General features: G+C 41.8%; 1 protein-coding gene across 1 annotated transcript; it reads left to right on the top strand.

Moving 5' to 3' along the window:
• The first annotated feature begins 3,669 nt into the window (after positions 1 to 3,669).
• On the top strand, positions 3,670 to 17,155 carry RGR (retinal G protein coupled receptor). The gene is made up of 7 exons (XM_059850764.1): positions 3,670 to 3,898; positions 6,722 to 6,878; positions 7,592 to 7,713; positions 12,608 to 12,761; positions 13,353 to 13,470; positions 14,899 to 15,012; positions 15,956 to 17,155. Exons 1-7 carry the CDS (start codon positions 3,820 to 3,822, stop codon positions 16,097 to 16,099), a joined length of 888 nt encoding a protein of 295 aa, XP_059706747.1. The 5' UTR covers positions 3,670 to 3,819; the 3' UTR covers positions 16,100 to 17,155.
• The last annotated feature ends 1,962 nt before the right edge of the window (positions 17,156 to 19,117 follow it).

The raw sequence follows: 19,117 nt of genomic DNA, 5'->3' as shown, positions 1-19,117 counted from the left end.
TCCCAGCTCTACAGGAAGCTTTCTGACTCTCAGAAAGACTGAGGTGCAGCAGCAGGCAGGAAAGCCAGTCCCAGTGCTGCCTCATCCCAGGTGTTGCATCCTCATGGAGCCAATCACAGGGCTAATGTGTGATATTTGGGGAGCAGGTGATGGATCTGTGTCCTTTTTTGAAGAGACTTTCACACAGCACTGCTCTGGCTCTGACTCTGAAGTTGCCCCTCCTGGCTTTCTTACTTCCCACCAAGTTTACAGCTCCTTCATTTTTGCTGAGCATGGCCAAGGAGCTTTCCCCAGATATTATCCCTGACCTTGATGCTTTCTCTGTACTTGCAAGTGAGCCCTTTCCTCCACCTTCCTCTGCACAGACAGCACCTCCACCCCTTGACCCCATTCTGCCCTGGGTCCCTCACACCCTCCCCACCACACCTGGGGCTGCCACACTCGCTCCCCAAAGCACAGCCACTGGCTCCTGCTTGCCCCCAGCACCCTTGGTCCTGCTCAGGCCTTCACCTCTGCATCTTCTTCCAACAGCTCTGAGACAGCTGCAGAGAAAATCGAATGAGCAGAGTGCTATACTGTGTTATGCAGACTGTTGAGGAGAAGGGTTATTATGGGGCTGCAGGCATTTCCAGAGGGCTGATGCCCATCCACACACTGGTGTGATGACTTTTTCCCTGCATCATCCCTCCTAGGGCCAGCACCAGGTGCCTGTTTGCAATCTGGGTCATATTCCCTACCACCCCTACAAACTGAAACAAATTTACACAACTGCAACTAGAAAGTCTCCAGACAATACACTTTTTGTTTCCACTTTGGCAAGAAGCCTTTCCCATGAGGACCAAGATTACCTCTCATTTCAGTGATACCAAACTGCAGTTCTGGGTGACTGCATTCCCAGCCCGCTTCTGCTGAAATGCTGCCATTTTTTATTTAAAGGCATAGTTCAACATAAAAAGTCAAATTTGGCTAAACCTGAATCAGAAGAAAGGATTAGGAAGGCAGAGGAATAATAACACATCAATTTAGCAAAGTTCTTGCTTTGAATATAAAATACCATGTCAGTAATCTGCATTGATTGCTTGAAGAAAATTCTGAGTGCATGAGCACTCTGTTATCTTTGCACTGCACCTTTTTTTTTGTTGTGCTTGTACCAATGCATATTTTACAAAGATTAATATGCTCCCACCAAATATATACAGTTCTATGAAATCCACAGGGACATCTGGCAACAACCTATCATATATTTTTTTCTGTGTATTCCTTGCAAACAGATTAGTAACCAGTGAAATATTCTTCAGTGAGAGGGTAAAAGGAAATGTATCTGTTATTGATGCAGAAAGGAGATCAGTGGAATTCAAATTATGAAGTTCTAGGATAATACCAGGTTGAGCTAAAGACCTTTCCCCCTCAATTTAGAAAGAGCAAGTAGCTATTGAAAGAGTGCATAAAATAGCAAGGCATCACAAAAAACCTCATCACTACGGAGTTAATGAGTGTCTTTGGCAAACCTGTTATCATTCGCATGTTTTCCCTGACTTCACAGGAATACACGATGTGAGGTTACCTCTTACATAAAAAGGACAGAAAGGAAATGAATGCATCTTTGTTTTACCAACTGGAAAAAGAACTATCATTAGAAGATTCTATCAAAGTCAGTAATTTATTCCTTATTTGCACCTCCTCTTTGCTTGAAGAAAACCATTTACAACCTGAACTTATAATTGAAGTTAGCAGCCATATTGGACTATATATCATTCCACACTATCTCAACATACCCTCAGAAAGCTTAACACAGCATCAGCAAAGGAGTTAAGAGACTGATGCAGGAAGTTTCTGTTGACATGAATTTGGCTTGAGTCAGATGCTGAACTGGCACTAGAAAGTTTGCCTATGACTGACTTATGTAATTAGACTCTGCACTGATAAATTAAATGAGATTTAGACATGGAAATTGTTAAGATACTTAAAGAAAAGCAGACAACAAAATAATAATCATTCTAATAAAGGTCTGCTAAATCCAAGGGGACTGGGGTAGTAGCCTACTTTCACAGAAGAAATAGTATTGGAATGAGCAAAGTTTGCCCCACAGACTTTGATACGCTCTGCAAAAACTCCCAGCAGTGTAACACATCTGGGAGATTTGCTTGAGAGCCAAGGTGAAGTACAGTGGCAGGCTACCTAAACTACCTGACAGTCCTCAGGAGGGCAGTTCAAATATCTGTGTCCTTTATCCCCAGTCTAGAAGAGCTGTGCAGCTTTATGTTGACAAGCATTACAATGAGCCATCCATTTTCAGGACTATCATGCTAGGAAGATTTACAGCCCATTTACAAGATCTAGCACTAATTTTTTTTGCAAGAACGTACAATGGATCACTATTAAAACACAGGTTTATATAATTCATTTCCCATGCTAGGAAGCAGGACTGTCACCGTCTTTATAATCAAGACATGTAGGTGAGTGAAAGGCAAACATAACAATGGATTTATGTGGTGCAATGTAATTTTACTCTGCTTAAACCAAATATCTGTATAGCCTAACAAATATCATACCCTCCTGAATTCTACTTCAAAATCTAAGAGCATATCCATCAAGGCAATTACCTACATCAAAAAGAGCTGTAAATTGAATACCAGAGATCAAAAAAACTCAGCAAGATGGTTTCACAACAGCCTTGAAGCTCTAATCAGTTCTGGATTAAGCACAGCCTTTCAGCACAGATTTCAGGAAAACTGCAAAAAATCCACCATCTTCAACCAACACCCCTGATTGTAAATGCACCCCTTAAATGTAAACTTCACCATGTAGTCAGGAGAGCTGAGCAAGCTCTGGTGGCATCTGGAGTGAATTCATTCTGCCTGAGACCTCCGTCAACAGGGAGCCAGGTCAGCACAGTGTGGGGGGCCTGAGCTGAGGGAAGCTCATATCCCCTGTGCTCATATCCCTTTCTGCTCCCATTTTGCAGTAGGATTATCAGGATGAAGAAAGTTATATATCAAAGAAGCAACTGTCATGCTAGGGGCACCTTGTTAAGGCAATGAGCTGGAGGTTGGACAAGCTGCAGGCTGCACATGCTCCAGAGGCACTGTGCACCCAGACTCCAGCCCCCAAACATCTCCAAAAGGACAGTAAGGTGATTCCTGTGAGAGCTCACCACTGAGCAACTCACTCACATCCTTTTATGTTTAGGGTCCCAAATCAGTAATTTGTGTTTGTCTTTAATCAAGCTGTGCCGGTGTGCATATTAATTTAAGCCTCAGTTACAAAAAGGAAATATGTTAATATAGAGAACAGTCATTGCCAGAAAAATACACTGGCCAGTTTCTAAAAAAATGGGTGAGGGGAAGATCTACAAGCTGCAGAAATTATTGGTTCATACTTTTCCTCTAATTATCAACTCAATGAGTGCCCCTTTGTTTTTCAGGTCACTCCCCAATTACATGTTTCCTTTGTTCCACAACATTTAATTCTTTTCCAGTGTTGCAAAATTAACTGGACAGCTTTCTTAATCTTGTGTCTACAAAGAACTTGTTGTAATTGCCATGAATGCTTTCATTTTGCTGGTGTCTGAAATACGATTTGCAGGGGAAGGGGGAGTGCAGGCTGATGCTAGTCCCATCATTAATAACATTCCTGCAGGGATTGTAGTGGTGGGAGTAAAAACCCCAAAGCTTTTATATAATAACAGCATGTGTTTGCACGTGAGCTGCTCCTTTAAGAAGCCTTGGGCTACTGGAAGTAGAGAGATCCAGAGAAAAGGCAGCCCCCCAGCTATAACAGAGGGCAGAGGTTAAATCTTTTGGCATATTTACCATAAGAATGGTCACTGCACACCCTCTCCCTGAAGGCTTCACTGAAATAGAAGTGTTTGCCATTGGCACTGCTCTTCTGGTAGAAGGTAAGTTTGGTGTGGGACCTCAGCAGCAAGAAGATTTTTTTTCCTCCTATTATTTCTGGTAAGAGGGGGGAAGAAAAATTGAAGTGAGCAGCAGCATTTGTGGTATGCTGACCCTGATCACTGTGGCTACATCACCAGTTCTTCTGGTGAGTAAATCAGGGTGGGCCGCAAGCTCTTTGCTTTGAAGGTCTGCACTCTATGCATAGCTGTGGCAGTGAAGTACTTGCTTCTCAGCTCTCTTCCAGGAATTTGGGATGTAATATTTTGCTGTTGACCTTTAAAGGCAATTTTATCTTCCTCTGGGGAAAGAAGTTGAAATGACTGATAATCTCTCAATAAAACTGGACTGCTTGTCTTGTGGGTTGTGATGGCTGTCTTACAATCAAACATGATTACTCAAAAAAACCCTGTAAACTGTTAGCATACATCCAGACTGCATTGGTAGCACTGCAATTAATGGCTGCTGGGTAAAAGTAACAAACCATATCAATTTAATTTAGCCAATGTGATCTTTTCTTAAGGCATATTCCACTTATTGAGAGATTGCAACAAAACTGAGAATTTATATCTACCTGGCAGCTAACAAAGGCTCGTAGCTAGGATAATGTTGGTGTCAGTCCCAGGGCCTGGGATGCCATTCCTGCACTGTGCTGATCAGAGGGGGATGTGGGAATCGTGGGGCTCCGCAGCAGAGGAGGAGAAGCTGTGAGCACCCTCAGAGTGGAATAAATGCTCCTTAGCTCACCCCATGAACAGGGAGCTCACCTTTGCCTTGCACCTGAGCTCATATCTGGCTGCAAAGGAAAGCTGGAAATGCTGTCAGACACTCTTCCTTGGAATAGAGGGGAAAAGGCTTCTAACTCTTGCCCAGGGCAGGCTGCTGCCTAAACAGGGCTAAGCCTGGTTGACAGTCCCTGAGCCATGTGCACAGCCTGGCAGGTCCTGCACTCCCATCCTGAGGGGTGGGAAGCAGCAGCAGGACAGGGACAGTGCTGGGGGCTGGCAGAGCCCCAGAGCTGGGTCCTGCTGGGGACCTGCTTGTGGCACCACGGCCCTACCAGCCCTGACCTGTACCAGGGGCTGCAGCCTGCCAGGGTCCTGCAGCTGTGGAAGTTCCAGCAAAGAGCCCCAGGGCAACCTTCAGTCAAAACCAGGTGTAGTCTAATACGTTTATGGTTTACTAAACATAAGTATTTTCCATAGGGTTTTAGGCAGAATGTGCCCAGTAGATTGGCAGTAAAACTTTGTTATTGTCATCTGGGTTAGAAGACCAAGCTAAACAATCAGGGATTAATTCCCTTTCTGAAACACTCTGAGACAAAGGTGATGAAGATCTCTCCTTCTGTTATGGCAGCTTCTAAGTGCAGTTTGCAAAGAAAAGTTGTGGTAAAGAGTTGCATTCACTTTATTAAGTGAACATATTTGCTGATCTAAAAATGAAAATTCAATGCTTTTTAAAAAAATTAGTAAGTTCTCTATTTGTACACTCATGCTGACCTTCAAGAAAGTAGAATCTGGTAAAGCCTGAGGCTTCCAAAAAGAGGGAAAAGATAGAAAAAATCTGATATAGTAATAACTCTTCAGCTCTCCTCTAAATATGCTCAGAACATATCTCTCCTAAAGGCTTCTCTACATTTGAGAGAGTTGACAGCAGTTTTACCCTGTGGGTGGGAGGTAATCTGGTTGGGAGGAAATAAAAACAGCAGATCTCAAATGACTCCAAATATTTCTCCTGGAAATATTTTGTTATATGTTGTGCAATGATAGACACACATCAGCTGTTACTATGGTTATGCCATCAGCCATTATTGCAATTAAGGTAGAAGCAGGATTTCTGACTAGAAAAAAATCATCCATCTTATGTAACTGCAGAATTAAGACAATAAGCATAAGTAACTACACTACTTTACAGAATTAGGGGATATGGATTTTTTCTGTGCTGCAGCATTTCTTTTTCCAAGAAGAACACAAAGACATAGTGCCTCTCATCTAACTGAGACTTAGAGACTGGATGTTGAGTCAGATCCTCGTCAGAGCTAAAATAATTCAGGTCGCCTTGAAAAGGGCATTAAAGGACAAAGCTTGAGTTTAAACTAGTGAAGAATGGGCTTCAGAGTGGTACAGCTCTGTGCTGGGTGAATAGCTCAGGTTGTTTGGATCGCTCCCTGAAGAACAACACAAACTTATTTTTTTAAATCTATCAGTGACTGCTTTTCATAATTAGATTATTCCTTTCCATGTATAGTCTGTTGACGAGGGACAGTAATAAGATTGAGCTGGTGTAATTCAAGCACTGTGTAGGCTACCCTGAGACAGAAGCCCAAAGGGAGGCAGGCTGACTGAAACATGGCTGAGGGATTTCTGTCCTTAAACAAAAAGGAATGTTACAATGGATATTAAATACAAACCATTTTTCTAGCAAAGTCAGGCCTGGACATGTGTACCCCAGCAGCATGTGCAGGCTGTCAGCTCTCTTGAAACTGCCTCCTCTGCATCTCACTTGCTCTCAACCCTGAACCATGTGTCCCTGCATGGAGCCTGACAATCCAGTTTCTCTTATTATAACAAAAGGCAGAATTACAAATAAGATCAAACTGCTTTTGCTCCATATGACTGAAGAAGTCTGAAACACTGGTTTGAGCTGTCACCTTTGACTTCTCTTCTGAAAGCCTTTGTAACTTGTGTGCAGACTGACCACTACAGATCTATTCCCTGTGCATAAGATTCCACTGTAATTATTGTTCTTCATCAAAGAAAACAGCAGTATCATTGCAGTTATTTTCCATTTCCAGTTGAATCACACCAAACAATTCTGTCTTTCAGCCCTGCTTGGTTTCTGTCTGAATGGCTTGACAATTATTTCTTTCCGCAAAATCAAAGAGCTGCGGACGCCCAGCAATCTGCTGGTTCTCAGCATCGCCCTGGCCGACTGCGGGATTTGCATCAACGCCTTCATCGCTGCCTTCTCCAGCTTCCTCAGGTATGGCACAAAGGGTTTCCTAAAGCATGCTTGGGAGAGCCACATGAAAATTAGCACCTTAAGTTCTAAGAGGTCTAATTAAATGGTTCTCTTTTTACCATAAGTCATAGCCAAACTTCTCATTCCCTCAATCTGAAACAACAAAACAAAACCCTACATGGTTCTACTGGGCAAGTACAAAAGCAGATTTTACTGGAAATCATCACTAACAGATTATAAGACTGAGTAGAGAAGACATTTAGCCAGACAGCTTTACCAATAGAAGCTACTTGAATATCAAAATATCACTTCACTAAACCTCTAGATTGACCCTAAATTTGTCTGCAAGTCTTTATCTGTTTGTTGTGTTGCACTGACTTGCACACTGACAAATTGGCTCCTCACAAAGGAGGCAAATCTTGAAGATCTGGATAACTGGATGAAATGTAGATTTGAAATTTAAAAACCCCAACTTTTCAATACACAGATGAAGGGTTATGTTTTCTTCTCAGTATTAAGAGTACAAATTGCTGTTGTACTGTAAGAGACACCACAGCAGGAAAAATGCTGGCAAATGCCTAAAAGCAAGCACAGTAACATTTTTCTCAGTCTTTCTCAGACAGATTCTCAGGACATGCACAGGCTATCATTTTACCTCCTCTGTTAATGCAATTTCCAGACATGTCTTCACCTTTCTCTATCATTTCCTTAACATATTCCTTGTTTGTTGACAGATACTGGCCCTATGGCTCTGATGGCTGTCAAATCCATGGATTCCATGGCTTCCTGACAGCCCTGGCCAGCATCAGCTCCAGCGCAGCCGTCGCCTGGGACCGATACCATCACTACTGTACAAGTAAGGGCTCACAACCTTACCCACGCACTGCAAAAGGCAGCTGGCTCAGGTTTCTGAGAATCAAAGCAATCACATACTTATTATTTGTGTATCTTATATATAAGTTACACTAGATACAGCAAATATAAACAGTTTCTCCAAAGGACCTCTTCCCATACCGGTGAAATTAGCAACAACCTTCAGGAGATATTTCCTTGTCCTGATCACATCCAATTTGTGACCCTCTTGCCATGCTTTCTTTAAATCCATAAGTAAACTTTAAAACAAAATCCCAAATAAAATCCAATTCCTCATATTGAAGAAAAATCTGTTCACCTTGGGCTTTCATCCAACACCCTGCTGTGTACCAAAGAGATCATCATGTCCATGCAGAGTTTACTAATGACAGATAAATTTGGTGTAAGCGGAGAGCTGCCTCTGCAGAGACGGTGGCTGAAACAGAGCCTGTGCAGAGGCATGACTGGGCAGACAGAGCTCAGCACCCCCTTTGTGCAACACACAGGCATTTTGGGGGGCAAGAGACTTTTTTTTTTGCCCACAGAGCCTCCAAATGAGTCCAGCAGCAAATGGCAAAACACACCCAAAGCACACAGGGAATATGGTCAGTCTGATGATCCTGTTGAGAAAAGGCTGCCAATGTTTTTGTTCTGCAATTTTTGCAGTAATCCAGCTCAGGCAAAGAAATGTATTTTTTCATGTCTAGACAAAGGCCCCTTATAATGCAGGCTGTGAGCTAAATCCATACTAACACCCCTTGGACACTGAAATGCTTTTGGAGCTGGAAGAGGAGCATCTGTATTTTACAAGAGAGAGCCTGAAAATAAGCATCTCTGGGAAAGACATTTTACTCTCTGCCACATTGACTTTAATGCTTTCATGTCATGCACTCCTCCAGTCAAGAACATACACTACATTAAGAGGACAGAAAGACCCCAAGGGCACAAGCTTCTTTACTTTGCTCAAATTGTTACTTAGTGATGGCCAAACATGGCTCCTAAAGCAAACATTTTGAACAACAAAACTAAAAACCCAGAAGGTGCTCATGCCCTGTGGTTATTCCAGGAAAACCAGCCCCTTCTAGTTCAATTCTTCACATGCTGATTGCAAGGTAGATTAAGTCATATTTCATAGATGTGCTACAGCAAGCCCACAGGCAATACTGTGTTCTCAATCCATACATTAAACTCCTGTTGACACTGGGGCGTGTTGCATGCCTGTACAGAAGATACAAAATACCTTTACCCAAAATACAAAGCTATCAGCCTTTTATCTTCATTCCCCAGGATCTGGTACTCCTTCCAAGCTCAATTACATCATCCCCAGTTTTTTGTTACATCCTAACAGTTTCCCAAGAAAACCTTCACTGTGGCATTCCTCAGCTATCTGGCATTCACTATCCCTATTTCTGGGAAGAAAGAGCTGATAAGAATGTAAGAGATTACTACGATGGTATGGATGCTAATATCACAAATTTGTTCACCAACATTCTGAAAATTGGCCAGGTTTTTAGATTTGGAAGTCAGCACAGCCTGAAGTGACAGAGCACTGCCTTTAAAGTGTATTGGTAACTAGACAAGTCACTCAGCAGAAATCAAGTTGATATTGCTTGGCATATGGAAGAAAATAACATTATCACCCCACGTGACAGAGAAGGCCAGGATATTTTACTCTCCCCTCTCTTGTTTTTTTTCACTATTAGGCAAGCACACTGGGCAACTCTCTTTTCATCCCCTAGCTGTGGCTCTGGGGTCTATGAGATGCTACTTTCACAGCAAAGAGGAGAGAACTAGACAAATAACTTAAAAGTATGCAATAAGAGGAGAGATAGCTGGGGAGTCTGAAGGGTATCAATGTCAATCCCTTGCAAGATGGGAAAAAAAGATTTTAAAATTTGATCATTAGGGGGAAAAGGAGAAAGCAGAAGTAGTTATATGTTAGTGCCTGACAGTGAAGAAGAAAAGGGCAGATTCTGAGGAAGCTGTCTCTCAGCAGCCAGCTATTCAGGACAGAAGGTGACAGTTTAGATCAAGGCAGACATTGTCAGTTCCTCTCTGGCCATTCACATTGCCATTAGAAGTTTGGAAAGTGGGGAGCATAAAGTTATAGATTTAAAAGTAAATAAAAAAATATAAATTTTAAACTTGCATTTCAGGATCAGGGGGAAACAGAAAATCTGAAGTGATTTATATCAGTACTTCTCTCAATATTATAAAAGAGAAGACAAACAAAACCAGCAAGGATTTCACAGCAGCATTCAATTTCTAAAAGTAGAATTACAGTGACTTTTATCTAATCCTTAACAACCAAGGTAACCTGGGTTGTTATATCAGCATTCAAAGATTACCAAACTACCATTTGCTAAAATCGCAGCTGTCAGCTCTGTCAAATTAGGAGGAAGTCCTAAACTCCTGTCACACTGACTGCATTCCCTTCATCTAGCTTTGCACCTCTATCAGTTTTCCCTGACAAAATGTTGATGTTTTTACACATCTTGTGTTTTTCACTGAAACAGGAGGTAATCACCAAGACAGTCTAAGATTATGGTGAACCACAGCAAAATTTAAAAAAACCTGAGTTTAAAAATCCCTTAATTAGATTATTTTAAAGAGCTTTTTTAATAATATGCACAAAATAAAATATAACACATTACAGCTTTCTTATTCCTACAAAAATTGAATACTTGTGAGCACCAGTGACTGGTGCTTTTTGCACTGAAGATGAAGTAGGTGCTAACACCTATTTTATTTACAACTGATATATGTTTTTCCTTGTCAGATTTTCAGATTTTTCTGTCTTTGCCAAACTTAGCTAATTTTAAAATATACATGCCATTAAGTTTGGTACAAGTCATATACTGTCCTGGTATAAATTATAACCTAATATTATACAGCTATTATAACTTAACCATTTGCAAGAATGAGAAAAAGGGACTATTTTTCCCCTCCATCATAGAAAATCCTGTTGACCTTTTATTTCAGACACTCCTTTTGAACAGCAGACTGAAATCTAGCTGAAAGGTAGCCCAGTGTCAGAGATGTATTTTTCAGTCTGTGAAAATCAGCTAAATGTTTGAATAAATCATAAATCTTACAAAAATACATTCATAAATGTTTCCAAAAACTAAACCCTGAGATATAGTTATGATTATATCACTAAAAACTGGCTCTCATGATCAAAAGGATTAAGGTTCCAGCACTTGCTAAAAGTTCATCTTTTGGCATCACAATTTTAGTAATCTTTGAATGATGAGGGAGCAATCTTTCTGTTCCAAAGCAATTAGAGAAATAGTTTAAAATTCCCTGTATTACAATTTCACGGTGTGGAAAAGAGAGGCTTTCCTTTTGCTTTTCAAAGACAGAAAACCAAAGCACAAGAGTGATTTGACTTAATAGGACCAAACTGCCAGCAAGGGGCCCTAATTAAGAATTATATCTCTAAGCATATGCTCAACCCCATACACATGCATTTAATTGAATTAGGACCTACACGGCTATTACATCAAATTTTATCAGGCCAAGAAAAGGCATTTAAGGTAAAGCAAGGGCCTGCTGTGCACAAAAACAACTGAACTGCTCTCAACTTGTGCCCTTGCTTTCAGCCTTCTCAGAGGAGCATATTTTTGCCACGTGAGGACAGCACAGTTTTTTCACTGTTCCTGTACTGAAAATGTTTTTTTCTGAGTAAAACTAAAATAACCTCAAGCTTGTTTAATTTTACATTTGTACATATTTAGCTACTTCTGATGTGTGTGTAAATATTTCTGAAGGGTCAACCAGCAGCTGATTTCACCAGGTCTAAAAATAAATGCACCTCATCCCCAATCCTTCACTTCTGAGGGACAGATCAGAATTGGCCTGAATCTTCCTGCCTGCTGTCATGATGCTGCTGTCCAAGGGCAGACAAAAAGATTGCTTCCCAACCTCAGTGAAAATTACATCATTACTTGTCCCTAATGGGAGATTGGATTAGGAAGGAGTGCTGGGGAAAGTCACTGTTCTCCTTGCTGGTGCTGCTGGCGGCATGGGCTGCCCAGCATGGGCATGATGACAGACACTGGCCTCAGTAACAAAATTATCCAGGTCTTTTTTCATGCAAGCAATGAGGCTAGCACAATATCCTGCAGCAGCAAGGAAGTCTGCCTGCCTTCTCCATGAAGAAATACTTCCATTGTCTTCTCAAGTCTCCAATCTTCCATTACATTCCTATAGTATTTTATGGGAACTGGATGAGATAGGCACAAGGGAACACTTTATTATAAAATTATTTTGAAATTACTAATGCTGAGCTTCACATTTCCTGTTATAGGCTAAGTGATGATCTTCAGGGCAAAATTACTTGTCCAGTAGTATTTTTAGAACAAGCTCTGTTCTCAGGTTGTATATACATATTCACACACTTATATTGATGACCAGTAATTCTAGAGCAGGGTATACGAGATATGCACACCCTCCTGGCCTGTCAGGAAGGAAGAGGGCAGGGGCTGAGGAGTGTGTGCAGAGTCACATTTCTGACCTAACCCACACTCTGCAATGGGACTCAGCTTCTTCAAACACTGTTTATTGTGTCATCCTGTTCATTGTACTCGCTGCCTTATCTATGTCCTTAAGCACATTCCCAAAACACAAGAATATAATGTTTGTAACAGCAGCTGTATCTCCAGTGTGGTACAAAGCTGAGCAGCAATACAGCATTTGTCTAAGTAAAACACACAAAAGGGAAGTACAGTTTGCTGTTTCGTAAAAGCTTCCTCCATATTTTATGGAAGACTGGTTCCTCTAGACTCAGGTCAGCTTCAGGATACAAGGCATGAACTGCTTGTTTCTGCCCAAGGGCCTGACAGCTGTTTCCAGTGGTTTTGTTCGGGGCATGGAGACCCCCTTTCCTCTTCCCACAGGGAGCAGGCTGCAGTGGAGCACAGCTGCTTCCATGATGGTGTTTGCATGGCTGTTTGCTGCCTTCTGGTCTGTGATGCCCTTACTGGGGTGGGGAGAATACGACTACGAACCCCTGCGAACCTGCTGCACACTGGACTACAGCAAAGGGGACAGGTGAGGGCCAGGGCCAGCTCCCACAGGAGCAGAGTGGAGGCTGCCATCCCCTAGGATGGCCTTGGTGGCACACAAATCCCTCCTGCTGTGCCCAGCACTGTTCCTGGAGCACATGTCCCTCCCCAGCAGCTGGGGCAAGGCAGGCACCACCCCAGGCTGCCTCAACTCGTATGGTGGCACATGGAACAGCCAAAGTCAGCTTCTTCTGTGGAAGAGCCTGGTGCTCAGCTTTCTGCCACTCCCTCACTCATTTATACACTGCATCTTTTCTGGGTTTAGGGCTTGAAATGCTTTCAGAATGCTTTTGGCTTTATGCAGACCAGCACAGAGGTCTGTGTAGTGATGTTTGGGTTTAGAATACAAATACCTGTTGTGATTTTCTACAAGACTATCCATCCCACACACAATAGCATGGCACAGCTTAACTGTGCCATTTTGCCTTCAGCAAATGCTGCACCTGAAGCATGGTGACAAAAGTGGTTTCAGCAATTTTAAAATTACAATTTGGTAAATACTTACAGCAAGCTTACATAGATGCACTAGACTTGAATTAACACCCTCTTTTTTTTTTTCCCTCCTCACCTTTCCCAGAAACTATGTCACATTCCTTTTTGCTCTGTCCACTTTCAATTTCATGATCCCAGGCTTCATCATGCTGACAGCCTATCAGTCCATACACCAAAAGTTCAGGAAAACTGGGCACTTTAAGGTAAGAAATCTCCCTGAACCCCTGCAATCACCATGACAAAATAGGGCTGTATTCAGCAGAGACAAAGGCCTTGAAAAAAACCAAATTTCTTTGACAAAGACTTTGACTCAGCTCCTTCTGTCCTCACTCCCCAGTGCTATTTGAGTTGGAGGGAAATGCAACACAGGACGGGGCCTTTCAGAACGTTCATGGAAACACCATCCTTGAAAATGTCAGCATTTTACCAGATGGCCACATTTCCCCATCAAAGAGGAAGTTGGACCAGTGATCCTGAAGATTTCACTCCATCAACACTGGTCCAACTCTCCTCATAAAACAAACACAGAGCATACAGAATATTTGCCAATAGCATATCAATTTTTATGCAGGGAAATTTATCTCAGAAAGGATTGTTATTTCCTGCTTTGCTACAGGCTGAGGAAGTCAGACAGAACTACAGCTCTGCAAGGAAACACACAGGCACCCCATGGGGGAAGAAGGGCCTTCCCATACACATTGTGTTAACATTTGGGTGAGGAAAGTCAGAAATCTTTATGAGCTGGAAACAAAGGAATTGCTCCAGTGTGGCAGGTTTATGGGAATCTAATGTGGTGATTATGAGTTGTTTGCTGAGGTGCAGGCTGTAGTCTGTGGCACTATGCATGGCTGGTGGGCACAGCCCAACCCCTGCACTCAGTAAAGACACTCAGATCTCAAGAGAAATGTTATATTGACAGTCAGGCAGACTTGTTTGTAGCAGACTGGAATAAATACTTGTGTCCTCTATACATTTCTTGAACAACTCTCAGTGTTTATTATGTCTATTACTTTTTTCCGGTGAGTGGGTATGCACTAGCATGTGATTTCTTTCTCACAATTCTCTGTAGCTGTGCAGACAAGTTACAATGCAGAATATTTAAGGGTGAAATTATAACTTCCTTAGTCATTAATATTTATAAGATACTTGGGAGCAGCTGGCCATGAACACCATGGATATGCCCTAGCATAAAGGACAGAGAAATGCTCCTATCACAACACAGCTACTCCATCTGTACCAGCGTAGCAGTGGCTTCACACAGTTTGTCTGCAAGACCATCTAGGAAGTCAGCAAAATATCATTCCTTTTAATCTGCTTTTAAATTTTCACTTAATTTTCAGTAGCTTTAATTTCACTTAAATTTTCAACTGCTCTCTCCCCTCAGGAGAAGCTACTAGCTATGGCTTCTATATCTAGCACACAGAGATTTATCTGATCTACCATAAGGTGTTTTATCACCTCTGTCACTCCCCACCCATGGCCAGGATCAGGGCTTTGGTGCCGCTGCTGTTCTATCCCATATCCTGTTGGCTGATCCTCTCCTGCTACTGAACACAAACCACAGGACCTCTCCCATCCATTTGTTGCAGTGTGTGATTGTGAAACACAAACCTATTGCTCTTGTTTTCCAGTTTAATACTGGCTTGCCACTGAAGACACTGGTCATTTGCTGGGGTCCCTATTGCCTCCTGTGCTCCTATGCAGCAGTGGAAAATGTGATGTTCATTCCACCAAAATACCGCATGGTACGTGGGTGCTACCCCAGACCCCAAAGTGACATTTCCTCCCTCCCCTCTCTCTGTCTCTGTGGAGCACTGCCAATTTACTCACTACTGGATTTATTTGTAAAAACATATATAAGAAGTAGTCCCTTTCCTCAAAGCATTCTGTTCATCTACCATTTTTAGTGAAAACAGGCAAGCACAGTGATATAAGAGGCATTGCATTACTGCTTTGATCAAGCAAAAATTTAGGAAGTCAGGGGTATTTTTCTTCAGCAGTTAGGGGTGTGTAACCTGTACTGAACCTGTACTGTTCTGTGCCATGTAGGAGTTTTTTGTGTCCTTCCCAGAGTGAGGTACTAGCTCAGAATTTTCAGTTTTAAAGAGACAGGTTATCTCATTCATATTTCTAATATTTCTGTCTCCTCAGGGAAGCTGTAATTGATCACTCCTAAGGCTATGCTGCCTCCTTTTCCCCTTTTCTTCTATGAGACTTGGCTCAGAGACTGCTGGGACTCAGTAGTATCACATCAAACCTTTCAGCTTTCATTCCATGCCCCAAAATCAGCCCAGTTTCAGGTCACCAAATGCATTACTGTATTCAGTATCCCACATTAAATGTATTAGCAACATCAGTCTGTTTATCCATCCAAAGGTGTCCATGGCACACCTTTCACTCCTCCTGAGTGTTTGTATTCACTTTCAACTGAATTTTTTTTGCCTGTTTATGGAAATTATGCCTGTTTCAGGAAATGCCAGCCTAAACTCTTTCTCCTGGAAACTATAATTTCCTGAGTAGGACTTCCCACCAGCCAAATTGCTTTTACTTCTCCCCTCTCTGAGAGTAGCAAGCTAATGCTTTTGGAGACAGGCTTTTTTTTTGGTAAAGGGAAACTAAACATAGGCTGACATCAGCCCACTGGCTTCTCGGTGTTTTCCTAGTAATAAATGTTGTGTCTCATGACAGATTCCTGCTCTTATGGCCAAGACTGTGCCAACGGTGGATGCCTTTGTATATGCCCTGGGAAATGAGAACTACAGAGGAGGAATATGGCAGTTCCTCACAGGACAGAAGATTGAGAAAGCAGAGGTTGATAACAAAACTAAATAACCCATTATGGTATTAAACAAAATTACTGCAGGTACATCACTGAAAGCAAAATTCAAGAGAAAACTGAGTGCATTCTCTGATATGTATGTGCAAAGGTGGTTCCACATTGGAAAGGCTGTGCATTGGCTGCAAACAATGAAGTATGGAAACAAAGCCCTCCAGATAACTGCCCAAACCATCATGAGCTGCTTGTCAAACAAGCTGCCTTAAACCTGTGTCCATTGTCATCAGTCTCATTTTATATGTCACTGTGAATAAACTATGTGCTGGAAAGCATTTTTTTTTCTCCTGATAAAAGCTAACATAAAAGCTCAGCAAGTTAACTGGAGCAGGATATTCATTTACCCAGTGAGGCCCCATCAGATCAATCTGTGCAGGTTGTCCATATGGTAATGTCTGGATTACTAGAAGATTAAACCAGTATCCAGTATTGACCACATGTCTGCATAAATAGCTTGTTCATCTGAACAACTCATTTTCAGTGCACCCAAAACAGGCATTTCCAAATTTCCATCATGAATCTGACATCCTAGTTCCATAAAAACATTTTAGTGAGCATGTTAGCCCAGTAAGGAATATTGGCTTGGCTCCTATTCAAATGAGTTACTGCATGACATTCAGCTTTGTCACACACTAAACTGCATTGGATTTTGCAGCTGCTGCTTAGCAGGACAATCAAAATCTTATAGTCCCTCATAAAAAACATTCATCTTTTTGTTGAACATTGAGCAAAAACTAAAGGGAGGTATGAGTCAGATTCTGCTCAAAAATGTCATAAGAATAAAAATTAACTTCACATCTTCCAATTAATTCCCCTATGTTCTACATAAGAGAGCAATCCCTGAATCAGTGGTGATTAAAGAGTCTGAGCAATTAAAAAGTCACTTTCATAATTATCAGAATTTAAATGTATTTTAAACTCTCAGAAATGTCCATTTTAAACATTTGTATTTGCTTGTGTTGCTCATATTGCCTATGGGATGAAAAACTGTCAGTTGATATTGCCTGTTATTACAAGATGTGTCTCAGAATTGCCCATTTGTAAAAAAATATGCGCACGACACAGATTAGGATAAATTTTGTGCACAAAAAAAAAGCAAACCTAATTGATACTTACAGGGATGGTATGGTTTATTTCCAAGCACTGACAGTGAAAGTGTTTTTGAAACTAACCAAAGAAAAAGCTGATTGATCCTTGTGATGCCTTCCAACATACTTAAAGGGAAAGCAGTTGTTTATGAGATACAAAAGGGTAAATGGTACAATCCTGCAAGCTAAACAATCAGTGGGTAGAAGGAACATTCCTCTTATGTCTAGAGACAGGGAATAAATGTCATTTTGTCAGCAGTTAACCAGCAGGATCCCATTCAGAGATGTGCTTTGGGACTTCATGAGGTTCAACCTGGTCACAAACTACCTGACAGAGCACTAAATAATGCCATGACAAAATTATGCAGAATAATAACATCTAATGCTGACAGCTCAGACTTACATCTTAGGTACACATAATATAAAGTGAGAAGATGACAAAATATTTGCACTGATAAGTGTAAAATAATGTGTCTGGGCACAAAATTACCTCTAAATATGTATCTACAGTGACAGGCTCTGAATGTGCAATTATCTCTTTATCAGGAAAGAGTCTTGGGTAGGTCTTGCAATCACCAGCTCCATTGTCAGCGGGGTCACAAAGGCAAATCCCAGCAGAATGCTAAAAAAGCACTAAAAAAGGAGTAGGTAACAAAACAAGACACAGCCACACCATTTGAAAACCATTTAGTCAGATTTAGTGAACAGGGCACATAGTTTGGGTCATTCCAACTCAGAAAGGACAAACTAGAAAAGGGCCACAGAGATGATCAAACACAGGGAGAAGCTTGAACACAGTAGAGAGGAAATGAAGGCACAGTTGGCTCAGAAGAGATGGCTGGTGAGGAGAGCAGAGACAGCCCTATTGAACCAGGGACACAGGGCATGAGAGATGGAATGATTGTTTGCTGCTCCCAGTAGCAGAAGAATGATTTGGCACACAGTAAAATTAGTTTGAGATGTGCATTTTCTGAAGTTCATGGTTTGAGGAGTGTTCTTCATGTCTGCCTACCAAAACACATTATGGCTTACATAAAAAGGCTGTAATAACCTAATAAATAACAGCTTAAGACATTTGGTTGGGGACTGAGTCCCTTTGGCTTAAAGGAAACATACATCAGGAACTCATCTCAGACTTTGGCTCTTAGTCCATTTGCAGACTGACTTTTGACTTGCTCTTACTACAAACTTTCTAATGTGGGAGTAGAAAGCAGCAGAGCTGTTTCTTCATTCTGTTTGACAGCTACAAATCTAAATATGCCTCTGCTTAGGTTTGTGCATGCTTTTTCATACTGATTACTGAGAAGTAGTGATGGGTAAAGCTGAATATCATCACTTAGAGAGCATAACATTGGTAAATGGTGGTCAGGCCTTGAGACAAATGGGGCCTCTGTCCCAAGCAGCAGCCAAAGCTGTCCTCTGGAGCCCCACTGAAGAAATGCAAGGTAACAAAGTCACTGAAGCCTTTCAGACAATGCAAAACTTACAGATGGACTGCAAAGAACACGAGGTGTGTTCATATGGCCCAGCATAGTGCTATAAGCCTGGGACTAAGCCGAGGCAGTAGAGTGCATTAGTGTGAGTTGAGAACAGCCTGTCCCACCCAAGGGAGAGAGACACTCACTTCAGATGGTTTCCTGTGTTCTCCCATTGGGTCAGAAATCCCTCCTGGTTTCACTCTGCACCTCTAAACCTAAAGATGTACAAAAAACCTGAGTCATTCCTCCTGTCATTTATCTCCCCCCTAAACATCTTCAACAAATGCTGCTCAGCCATTCAGGCCCACAGCTGTCCCAGCCTGAAGGATCCTTCATACAAGTTACAAAAGCTCCTGACTGAGTGAAGAGAGGTAAACAAAGCGTTTGAACAAACTGTTCTAACTCTAGTTTATAGCCTTGGCTGCTGACTTCCTGCCAAAGACGGGGGGAA

The sequence above is a fragment of the Haemorhous mexicanus genome, chromosome 7 (genome assembly GCF_027477595.1).
Source record: "Haemorhous mexicanus isolate bHaeMex1 chromosome 7, bHaeMex1.pri, whole genome shotgun sequence".
Classification (NCBI taxonomy): domain Eukaryota; kingdom Metazoa; phylum Chordata; class Aves; order Passeriformes; family Fringillidae; genus Haemorhous; species Haemorhous mexicanus.
Note: the sequence above shows the minus strand (reverse complement) of the source record. Positions and strands in the feature narration are given on the sequence as shown.

Bases quoted from the DNA above. Each gene is read 5' to 3' on its own strand.
- RGR (XM_059850764.1), top strand. From the start codon at position 3,820: ATGGTCACTGCACACCCTCTCCCTGAAGGCTTCACTGAAATAGAAGTG. The intron at 6,879-7,591 runs GTATGGCACAAA...GTTTGTTGACAG, and splicing joins GCCTTCTCCAGCTTCCTCAG to ATACTGGCCCTATGGCTCTG. The intron at 13,471-14,898 runs GTAAGAAATCTC...CTTGTTTTCCAG, and splicing joins GGAAAACTGGGCACTTTAAG to TTTAATACTGGCTTGCCACT.